The 12,070-nt window shown below is 41.2% G+C and overlaps 1 protein-coding gene across 1 annotated transcript; it reads left to right on the top strand.

The window, feature by feature from the left end:
- Positions 1-9,048: 9,048 nt before the first annotated feature.
- LOC121559304 (polycystic kidney disease protein 1-like 2) lies at positions 9,049-10,739 on the top strand. The gene is made up of 4 exons (XM_041872583.1): positions 9,049-9,230; positions 9,435-9,654; positions 9,773-9,857; positions 10,505-10,739. Exons 1-4 carry the CDS (start codon positions 9,082-9,084, stop codon positions 10,549-10,551), a joined length of 501 nt encoding a protein of 166 aa, XP_041728517.1. The 5' UTR covers positions 9,049-9,081; the 3' UTR covers positions 10,552-10,739.
- The last annotated feature ends 1,331 nt before the right edge of the window (positions 10,740-12,070 follow it).

Here is a 12,070-nt window from a genome sequence, read left to right as displayed (position 1 = left end):
AGAGTTGGTCTCAAGCCCATGAGTCCTGCAAGGAGCGAGGAGGGAAACTTCTGAGGGACCTGACCTGCAAGACTAAGAGCTTTCTTCAGGACTTCTCAAAAGAGAGACACACAAAGGACCTCACTTGGTGGGTGGCTACGGGGGTGTTAGGGCAGTACCAGGGGCCGGTGATTGGTGAGTAAAAATACTGGTAAACCACTAGAAAACCACTCGATACTATGGTTCCAGGCTGCACCCTTTCTTTTGCAGAGGTTTTGTTTGACACTGATTTCTCTATAGCTCTAATTGAAAAATTACTGGGCAATCTGCTGTAGCTACATATATTTTTGGACTTATAATAATAATATGCCATTTAGCAGACGCTTTTATCCAAAGCGAATACGCGTTCATGCGTGCATAAATTTTTGTGTATGGGTGGTCCCGGGATCGAACCCACTACCTTGGCGTTACAAGCACAAATAAGATAAAATAAAATGGACGATTAAAATTGACTCTGCAACGGTACCCCCTGTATATATAGCCTCCTTACTGTCACTTTATTTTACTGTATATATAGCCTCCCTACTGTCACTTTATTTTACTTCTGCTCTTTTTTTCTCAACACTTTTTTGTTGTTGTTTTATTCTTACTTTTTTTGTTTAAAATAAATGCACTGTTGGTTAAGGGCTGTAAGTAAGCATTTCACTGTAATGTCTGCACCTGTTGTATTCGGCGCATGTGACCAATAAAATTTGATTTGATTTGATTTGATTTGAAGCGCCGTGCTCTACCAGTTGAGCTACAGAGGACCACATAAATTATAAATTAATTATATATCCATTGATTCTTGAAGAATATGACTTATAAATGCCTCATGAGCTCAGTTCAAGTGTCGTACTCCCTATCAAAACCCAAAATATAAGCTTGTTTTACTCCAATGTTTGTAAACAAACTAAATGTAAAACAAAACACTGTATAGCCTCAAAACATGTTTAAAACTATAATGTTGATATCATGGATGGCCAGTCCTTGTATTCATAGCCCTGTCTATGAATTTGACAGTGGTTACCCACTGGACACAGATATCAGTTCCACGTCAAGTTTTGATTTACATTTGGTTGAGTTGTCAACTTACATGAATTCAACATGAAATCAAAAGAAAAATGTCACCATGTCATTGAGTTTATATTACAATTTGGGTGAAAAAAAAGACAAAATGCCCTTACGTTGATGACTTTTTAAATAATCCAATCAGTTTTTCACATTGATTCAACTTCATCACCTTGAATTTTTTTGTTGAAATTATCTGGGAACAACATAGATTCAACCAGTTTTTGCCCAGTGGGTACATTTCTCCAGCCCCATCCCTCAGCTTTTTAGTGAAACAGTGGCGGGGATTACGCTTTGTTATTGTTTCAACTGCTGATTGCCGGTTTAAGCTCTCTGTGAACCATGAGAATTGAATTGAATTTGTAATTAAATGCTAAAGTTTAGTAATGATAATTAAGCCACTGCTTATGGTCATAAATGAATTTCTGAGCTGTACAGAGGCACTTTGTAAATGACAAGCATGTCTTAACTGGAAACTCTGACAGCTACCATGTGAGAAGCACGTCTTCACTATTGACAGATTATCAGTATCAAATGATATCAGCGAAATCCATTATTTTCATAAGCTCATATAATATAACATATTTCCACCATAGTCTTGGAACATAGCCATAGGGTAAGCTTAGAACCAAGCTTTCACACTTGATCCATCAGCTATAATATAAGGACATTTTAAATAATACATTGTTGTTGCAAAACAGAATATTAAAATAACAGTATTATAAGGAAAACAGTACATTTCATAGCTTTTCAATAATTGTTTCATGTGTATGTAGTGTATAATGCTACAGGAGAGAATGGTACTTCTAAGGGGAATGGGAGTACCCCGCTCCTCTGCACATATGTGATGATGGATCCCTTTCAGCTGGTGACCTCAACCAACTGCAGTGCCCAGCGTGGATACCTCTGCACCCTGGGTACAACACCTTCAGTAACCCCATTTTAACATGCCTTAAAAAAATACAGTGTGTCCTGATTCTTATTGTAAACAGATATGTTGCAACGTTTTCTTTCATTATTTAGTGTAGAGGCCTCAATGATATCCTGCATGAAATTTGTGCTGTATAATTCTTGTTCTACAGATTTGAATTTCTCTTCAAATGCATCAAAGAGTATGGTAAGTGGCTTTTATTAGTGGCCTTTATCCTTTGTTGTAATCCTATGGTGCAGTGTCAGTAAAGGTATTATGAATTTGAATGGTTCTTGTTGACTTCCATAGGACAAACAAGGAGCAAGTGGCAAATCAAGACTCCAGAGAAGCCATCAAATTAAAGTCAACCGTGAGTTGGTGGGAAGTATGGTGGCAAATTTGTTTCACTGTTTTAACCAATCATGTACTTCCATGAACTAAACGTCTCGCTCTCTCTCTCTCTCTCTCTCTCCCCTTCTCTCTCTCTCTCTCTCTCTCTCTCCCCCTCTCTCTCTCTCCCCCTCTCTCTCTCTCTCTCTCCCCCTCTCTCTCTCTCTCTCCCTCTCTCTCTCTCTCTCTCCCCCCTCTCTCTCTCTCTCGCTTATCCTACAGGTATGTCAAGGAGTCTGTCTAGCATGGAGAATCAGGTGACCAATGTGGATGAGCTCCTCAAGGTCAGAAATGCTGCTGTGTTAAAAGTGCAGTGTGATATTTGTCACAATTATAGTTTTCAGTGGTTGGGAGTTTTATAGTCTTATCCTCTGTTTTGTTTCAGGAGGCTCAAATGGAACTGGAAAGAATGGAAATGGCTATAGGAGAGCCTACAGACGCCAACGGGGTAAAGTATCACAATGACGATGGACATGTAGTAAGAGGGGTGTGGTCAGTGGATTAGATTACAGAGTTTAGGGCCACTGGAACCTTCAGTCAAAGTGCTATCTCTCACCACAGAGATGTATTGTTATCAAATCAGCAAACAGTGAATATGATTAAATAAGTGATAGTGCTTAATCTGGTTAATTTGGGCCTAACCTGTGTTCCCTTCTTCAGCAGATAAAATACCTTGAGCTTCTACTACAGGGAGCCCAGCTACTGTTTCCAAGTAATTTGAAATTAGATAACACGACTGCTAGCCTCATCATCGACTGCGCTGGGGGAGTCATACTCCTCAAAATGAAAAGATGTGGCGTGGACAGTGACACTAATGTGGTGGGTCAAGCAATTATAACTTTCATCTTTATTCCACAGTAGGTGCATGTAAAATGTTAATGTATGCCTACATACTACTGTAAACCAACAGTATACATCTGTTTTTAGTGTTGGGACATATGACAAAAGTGGAGGTCATAGATAGGGCATTTCGCTGATGTTCTGCTGTCTTCAAACAGGACAAGGAAATGTTTGATTTGGCCTTTGAGATTTATAAGGCAGTAAGCTTAGTGGTGACCACAGAATCTAATGAGCCCTTCTTCATGAAGCACCCAACAGGCAGCATCTACCAGATCAGGTTAGTGTTTACAACCCGGGGCTCCTCCATCTCACTCATTGGTATAGCCTCCAATTCTACAATCTTAGAAAAAAGGGTTCTAAAATGGTTCTTTGCGGAGGGATAGGGTTCTACAAAGAACCGTTTTCATCTGAAGAAACCTTTTTGAAAGACAATGGTTTTTTGTAAGGCAAATAGTTCTACCTAGAACCTTTTTCATACTCATAACCGTAGTTCTACATAGAACCCTTCTTAATCTGAGTAAGCTTTATTATTATTTTTATTTTTCTAACATTTTAGCATTCAGAGTTTGAGTAATCTGATAAATGTAAAAAAGATAGGTGTGAGAATGTTTTAAACTGTACCTATATGGGAATATTTGTGTATTTATCTGGTATTCCATTAATAATTTCTAGTGTTGATTCAGGAGTTGTGGGAAACGATTGAAATTGCCAATTGTTGGATATCCTCACTCTGGCTGGATTCCAATAGGAACTACACATCACTTTGCAAGCCAGGATAATGTGGCCTGTAAACCAGGAGTTTCAACACCACTGTGTTAGGTATAACTAAGCCCCTCAAAGAAAGGCCTTATGATAAATGTAATGTATTGTCATAAAGAGTTTAATTTTAAAGGATTATAAAACTGGTGGAAACCGTTCATTGAGGGTTCTAGGAAGAACTCTTCAAAGATATAAGGGTTCTCGGTAGAACCCTTCATAGAGGGTTCTAGATAGAACCTTTAGAGGATAAAAGGGTTCTTGGTAGAACCCTTCATAGAGGGTTCTAGGCAGAACCCTTCATAGAGGTTTCTACCTAGCAACAAAAAGGGTTCCCCTATGGGGACAAGCCAAAGAACCCTATATGGTTCTACTTAGCACCAGTAAAACTATGCATCTTGCTGTCCTCTACTTGAATGTGAGCCACCTGACTCTTGTCTCGTCTCCCTCAGCCTCACCCCATCACAAATGGATAACAAGGTTCTAGGGTCAGAGGATGATGCATACATCAAGCTTCCATCTTTCTCTGCATTGAATTCCTCTCTGAAAAACCTCTCAGTTGTTAATGTACAGGTCTGTACGATAAACAACATTGATGATGCTGTTTTGTTGTGCAAATAGTATTTTATTCTGATATTTTTTTTATTCCTCTCAGGTGACCACTTTTATAGGCAACCCATTTCCGTCGACTGAAAATATCACAGGAACAGTGTGTACTATTGTACTAAGGGATGGATTGAAGGAAATCAGTGTACAAAAATTGACAGAGCTAATTGAGGTAGGCTACAGGATAGGCCAACTTCTTTAACTTTAATCTGCTGTCATTTCATCCTCGTTTCCCTAACAAAGATGAGGAAACCAATGTAAATAGGTTTGGTTGTTTCTCTCCCTTCTCTATAGATCATTCTGCCACGCCCAGATGCTCCTGTGCTCTCTGGCACGACTGTGTCCTTGGAGGAAGGGGCTCGGGTTGGGACCTCTTTCAATACTACGGACCCCAACATCACAGTCATATTCACCGTAGAGCCCAGTGTCAATGTGTCCCTACAGCTGCTGCTGGGCCTGGGCTCCCCACCCAATGACACCCATTATAAACACCGTACCGTCCTGAGACAAACAGGTAGAGGAGGATTTCACCACCATAATTACTGCTAGGCATAACAATACATCCGCTGTGCTTCTGCTTTCAGTCAATCTAGCTGACTGGTATGTACGTAGATTCACATACTACTTTGATATTCATGGTGACTCACAAGCTTTAAGACATGTCGATCCGACATTTCACACTGTAATTGGAGGTCGGGCTCTCAAAGGTACTGTTGGTTTGCTTTCTTAGTCTGGGTGGTACAGAGTAAGCCATGTTCATAGCCTACTGTGGTCTTTCAGAGGGTTATCGCTGGCTGGTCACCCCTGAGATGATGGAAAAGGAAATAGGCACCTGGTATGTGAATGCCAGTCTGTTTAACGCAACGTGGAGCAAGGGCCTGACACTACAGATCACCACCTTCACCACTAAGTGCATGTACTGGAACACTAAACAGCTGACCTGGAGCATAGCTGGCTGCTGGGTGAGGCTGCTGACATCAGTTTATGAACAAACCCAATTGGTCAGTGTAGGTATGTGTGTTTGTGACATTGGGTTTGTCTGTGTTGTCTTGTTCTAGGTGGGTATACAGTCAACTCCCAGGATGACACATTGTCTGTGTAACCACCTGACATCGTTTGGGAGCTCTTTCATTGTGATGCCCAACTACGTGGACGTGTCGCTTACAGTTCAGTACTTTTCAAAAGTGAATGAGAACTATGTGGTGGTGGTGTTGCTCTCTGCCTTCTTTGGCCTGTACCTGGTCACTCTGCTCTGGGCCTGCTATGCAGACAGGAGGGCACTCACCAGGGTGAGTCTATCAAGGCGTGTACAAACACACACACACACACACACACATACACACACACTCACTGAAACACTTGTTTTGTTCACAGAGGAAGATGACACTCCTGAAGGATAACCACCCATGTGCCAGTTATAACTACCTACTGAATGTCCAGACTGGCAGTCGGAGAGGGGCGGGTACCTCTGCCAATGTAAGATGGGGTGGTAACTGAATAGATCCTTCATTCATTTCTGTGGTCAGTTTACTTAGCATAGGAATATCAATACCAGTATCCATGCTCCTAATCAGAGTATTGTTTTATGTAGGTTACAGTCAAGTTGTTTGGCACAGAGGGGGAAAGCGAGCCCCACCACCTAAGTGACCCTGATAAACCAGTATTTGAGAGAAGGGGTGTGGACTTGTTCCTGGTGACCACACCCTTTCCCCTAGGGGAGCTGACGGGCATCCAGCTGTGCCATGACAACTCTGGGGGGCACCCTTCCTGGTAAGCAGCAGGGCAGATCACACCATCATCCTTGTAATTATTATGACTTTTGTTTAAGTCAAGATCTTTTTGAAATCACTCCATACTTTCCATTGGCATGTTTAAAAATGATTTGTGGCACACTGAACTCTTAGGTTCTGTTAAGAACCTGCAGGGACAACTAGGACCTATAAATACTGGGCTGTTAAAGTAGTTTAGGGGTGACATTATCAAGCTTTGCTCCCCTCACCCTAGGAGACCTGGTTGAGTTTCATCACAATGACACTTCAAAATATTATCTTTGCCTCCTCCTCTCCTAAAATGCCCCTTTAACTGGCTGTTTAACACCTGTCTTAAAGGTCGAATGCTGCCGTTTTGATCTCAATATCTAATCATTTCTGGGTAACAATTAAGTACCTTGATTGTTTTCAATGAAAATTGAAAGAATTTTGCTAAGAGGGGAAAAAATAGCTGTTATTGGGAGAGAGGTTTGGAACTCTCTTTCTTATTGGTCTATTGTCACCAGGCAGGCCAAAACTCCATCCCACCAAAACAGGCTGAAATTCCAGGCTGTCTTTTTAAACAGCTCTTACACTAAAAGGCATTATCATCAATTTCACAGTATTTTTCCAACCTCATAGTGTGGAAATATAAAACACAGGAAAATCAAGGTTTTGACTGCCCTGGGCCTTTAAATACCACAACGAAAAACATTGCAACCCCTGCTATGCTGGCAGGGACTTGTTTTCGTTTCTAGGAATCTCTCTCTACACTGAGGGAATAATACACAGTTTCCTGAGTGTGATGTCACGTTTCCTCCCACCAGGTATCTCAACAAGGTGACAATCCAAGACCTGCAGACACAGAAGGTTTGGCACTTCCTGTCCTCATCATGGCTGAGCTCCGACAGAGGGAAGGGGCTGACCAAGAAGACCCTCAATGCTGCCAAGAAGAATGAGATCAGAAGCTTTAGGTGACTGACCACCAGTAGAGTACAATGTTACAATATTTATGTAGAGGGATTTCTAAGCAAGATCAAACATCTTGCAATGTGTCATGGATTGTTAATTCTGAACCCTTGTATCCTAGTCTGCTTTTCCAATGTAATATCCATGACTTCCACCCTGGTCATCCCCTAATGTCCCACACTTTCTATGTCCTAGAAATATTTTCCAGACCAGGACGTCGACAGGCTTCAGAGATCAGCACATCTGGGTGTCCATCGTAGACCCTCCCTGGCGTAGCCCCTTCACCCGAGCACAGAGGGTGTCCTGCTGCATGAGCCTCCTGCTCTGCACCATGGCCATCAACATCGCCTTCTGGAAGATCCCCAAAAACCAGCAGTCTCCTGTCATCTTCACCATTGGTAAATCCATAGAGATACAACATTATATTGGGAACTGGATAAGTCCTTGTGGGTGAGTTAATCAGTCCTCTTTTGTGACTGTGCCGTTCATAGCCCACAGCTAATGAGCTGCCTCTGATAAGGATGGGCAATTTTATTCTCCACTCACATAGAATTGGGACATTTTGGCTACCGGAAAAAGTATTTTCTACAGTAAAAAGAGAGCAGTGCAATACATGGGAATTACGATTAGCCTGCAATATGGATGATAACATATCTGACTTTTTAGATGCAGCTGCGTTAAGTATCAAAGACAAGGACTTGTCTCAGTTATAAATGCCAGGTCCCATTCAAGGCTTTTTTGTCCTTGGTGTTCACAGAGTTACTAGTAGTTGTAGGCAGTGGATGGCTCCTCATAACCCTTCAATGGACAACGTTTCAGCCACATTCTTTCAACTAACCAGCCCTGAAAGACCTTGTCACACAGCACATAGTGGTTATTCAATGACCCCAAGCCCTTGATAAACCTTTCATATGGCTGAGACATACTTGACCCAGAACAACACAACAAGTGTTCAGACATTGAATTATATATTGAGTGAAATAGCCTCTGTTATTGTGCCTTGACTCCATAATGGTGTGTGTTTTCTTGTCCCAGGTTCGGTAGAGGTCACTTGGGAGGAGATCATGGTGGGGGTGGAAAGCGGTTTGCTCATGTTCCCCATCAACATCCTCATCATCACCATATTCCGCAGTATCAAGCCACGATTCGTCCAACCAAAGGAGAAAACCCACGATATGCAGGGCCTGAAACCCATTGATGTTACCATGCCAACCATTCTTAAGGTCCTCTCTTTACATTTTCAAAAGAAAGTGTTGTTGCTGTGTTATAGTTCAGCTCCATACTTTATCTATAACCTTCAAACACTCCCTTTGTTTATTCCTTTAAGCTGTGTCTTTGTCTTACCTTCAAGGCCATACGATATATTATTGGTTATAGCAACCAATAGGTTGTTCTGTCCTTAAGTACTGTATTCCTGTGTACTGTGTCCCTATCTAGGACACAGAGGAGATGGTGAATCTGCTCTGTAAGAGCCAGAGGAACAAAGTGCCTGAGCTAGAGAAGAAGCCGGAGTCATGCGATGACCTTTGCTCAGCCTTGGACAGAGTGCAAGGGGTCATTCAGCTTATGCAAGGTACTTCACTGACACTGCAAGAGCAACCTTAGAAGTCACATTAACGCAATAGTTGGAATTGCAGTCACGTAATTCCAGTTCACACAGGTTTTGATATCATTGTAATTGTTGGAGATGTCTTGAAATTTGACATATCTGCCTTCGTATCACTAGGGTTGAGTGAGAGTGACCCACACTGGGTCTACTGCAGCAAGTTTGTCATGTACTTCCTCCACCACCTGTCCATGTGCCTGGAGCGGCTGGATGAGAGTGCCTTCCCCACCCCAGAGGCCTGTCAACACATCCTGAACACCGTCCACCTGCTACTGAAGACGTCTGAGATGGTTTTTACCAGCCACATGGCTTACAGGTTGGACAATATACTTGTGCAGAGAGGGGAATAGAAATAACATTAAAAGATTGGCTTTTCAAAAAAACACTTTACACGTCATTCCCTTCCTCTCAATTTCCAATACAGTTGAATTGCTCTGTATTTGTGTGAATATCGTTGTCATACATTACTCTGACCAAGTACCTAAACAGACCTGTGTTTCCTCTGTGACTCCTCTCCAAGTCCTGCCCGTGTTGCTAAGGAGAAAAGGAAAAGCTCAAGCTGCTGGCTACCCTGGTGGTTTGTGTTCGTGGGCTGGTTCTTGCTCGTCTCCATCAGTGTTGTGTCCACGTACTTCACCCTGATGTACGGCTTTTCCTATGGGAAGGAGAAGTCCATCCAGTGGGTTATCTCTTTGGCCATGTCCCTCTTCCAGAGCATCTTCATCATGCAGCCTCTTAAGGTAAGACCAGGGCTCTATATCTTACATGAAGAACATAGTCCTGAAGTTCTGTTCAATCAGTCAATTATCAGCAGATGTAAAAACAAGAATTTCATTTGATTCTTGGGTTTATTCTCAGGTGATTGGCATGGCGATCTTCTTTGCCCTCCTCCTCAAGCCAGTGGCAGTAGAAGACAGTGAGGATGTTGGACTACTCCTGAAAGGTAAGATAATCTACCACAGAATACCTACTGTACAGGGTTCTCACAAAACCATTATGCTTTACCTTAGTGACAGTTTTGCAAAGGCATAATTTATCTGTGTTTCTCAGTACTAGTACTCAGAAAAGGCAATTACATCAACCCAACTCTCAGTATTGATCAAGGGTTTTACAGAGAGAGAAGGGTTACAGTCAGTATCTAAAGTGACTGTCATAGAGAGAGTCAAAGAAAATGTGGGGGGTTTTCATGTCCACACCTACTCTCATGCAGATATACAACAAAGCCTTGGATATGAATGGCTTCTGTCAAACTATTGAAACCTGTCTATTCTGCATAATTAATAGTATATGCATGTTAGACTGGAATAGAGCTGTAAGTCTGTTTTACTCTGAAATAGTATGAGAAGCATAGTATTTTGGTAGTATTTTGCTGCTATTTTGCTATTCTGCAAAATAGAATTGTAATATCAATGAGACTAACCTGGTAAAATAAAGGTAAAAAACATTTAAAAATATAAAAACCTGTGTTAGTATGTCACACCATGACATTGTGCCTGAGAGGCTCACAGGTATTCTGTTCTGTTGAGCTTCCCTTCTGAGATGTTGAAAAGAAAAGTCCTTACAAAAAGGCCCGTCTTATCTGTTTTACAGAACAACGGGAGATGTGTAAATTGTACTCGGGCAGGGAGATACACTGAGGAAACACAATTTAGCTTGACATGCTGTCTCCAGAGGATCAATGGGGTTGGAAGGCCTGATGCCCTACAACAGACATCCTCTGCTCTGCTGCACTGACTATCAATGTGGCAAATTGAGAATATAAGTTATTTGAAAATACAGTTGTAATGTTTTCATTGAATACTTGTTACTCTTATCTTATAAGAAATGTATAAAGCATAATATGTATGAATGTATTGAAAACTATTGTATCATTGAAATTGTAATATTTATTAATATGCTGATAGTTAGAAACGTTTATTCTTGTGCGTTGTATGAACTTACTCAATGTATGGAATTACTCTATATTATATTTATTTTATCACAAACTGCTGATATATTGTTTTACACTGTTCATTTATAATTACTTTTAAGTAACACCTCCAAAATCATTGTCACCCAAGACTGAATAACATAAATAATACAAAACCTGAGCTATATTGAATGTTTTATGAGATTAAATAACACATTGGGAAGGATCATAGACCATTCCTCCATACATAATCTTTCCAGATCCTTGATATCCTTCGGTCTGAGATTATGGACTACCCTCTTCAGTTCAAACCTCAGGTTTTCAATGGGGTTCAAGTCGGGAGACTGAGATGGCCATTGCAAAATGTAATTTGTTTGGTAAATTAATCATTTCTTTGTGGATTTTTATGTGTGCTTGGGGTCATTGTCTTGCTGGAAGATCCAAGTTTTAGCCAAACAACTGTCCCTGTACTTTGTACAGTTCATGATACTGTTCGTTGACCTTAACAAGGGCCCTAGGACCAGTGGAAGCAAAACCGCCCCATAAAATCAAACCGTCTTCCTCACCGTGAGTAGGGACAAGATACACTTGGGTCCTTTACCAGGCAACTTCACCACTGCTCCAGTGGTTTTAAACTTCTTAATTGTTGCCATAATAGTTGTTAGTGGTATATGTATATATATATATATACAGTGGGGAAAAAAGTATTTAGTCAGCCACCAATTGTGCAAGTTCTCCCACTTAAAAAGATGAGAGAGGCCTGTAATTTTCATTATAGGTACACGTCAACTATGACAGACAAATTGAGAGAAAAAAATCCAGAAAATCACATTGTAGGATTTTTAATGAATTTATTTGCAAATTATGGTGGAAAATAAGTATTTGGTCACCTACAAACAAGCAAGATTTCTGGCTCTCACAGACCTGTGACTTCTTCTTTAAGAGGCTCCTCTGTCCTCCACTCGTTACCTGTATTAATGGCACCGGTTTGAACTTGTTATCAGTATAAAAGACACCTGTCCACAACCTCAAACAGTCACACTCCAAAACTCCACTATGGCCAAGACCAAAGAGCTGTCAAAGGACACCAGAAACAAAATTGTAGACCTGCACCAGGCTGGGAAGACTGAATCTGCAATAGGTAAGCAGCTTGGTTTGAAGAAATCAACTGTGGGAGCAATTATTAGGAAATGGAAGACATACAAGACCACTGATAATCTCCCTCGATCTGGGGGCTCCACGCAAGA

The sequence above is a fragment of the Coregonus clupeaformis genome, unplaced genomic scaffold (genome assembly GCF_020615455.1).
Source record: "Coregonus clupeaformis isolate EN_2021a unplaced genomic scaffold, ASM2061545v1 scaf0910, whole genome shotgun sequence".
Classification (NCBI taxonomy): Eukaryota; Metazoa; Chordata; class Actinopteri; order Salmoniformes; family Salmonidae; genus Coregonus; species Coregonus clupeaformis.
Note: the sequence above shows the minus strand (reverse complement) of the source record. Positions and strands in the feature narration are given on the sequence as shown.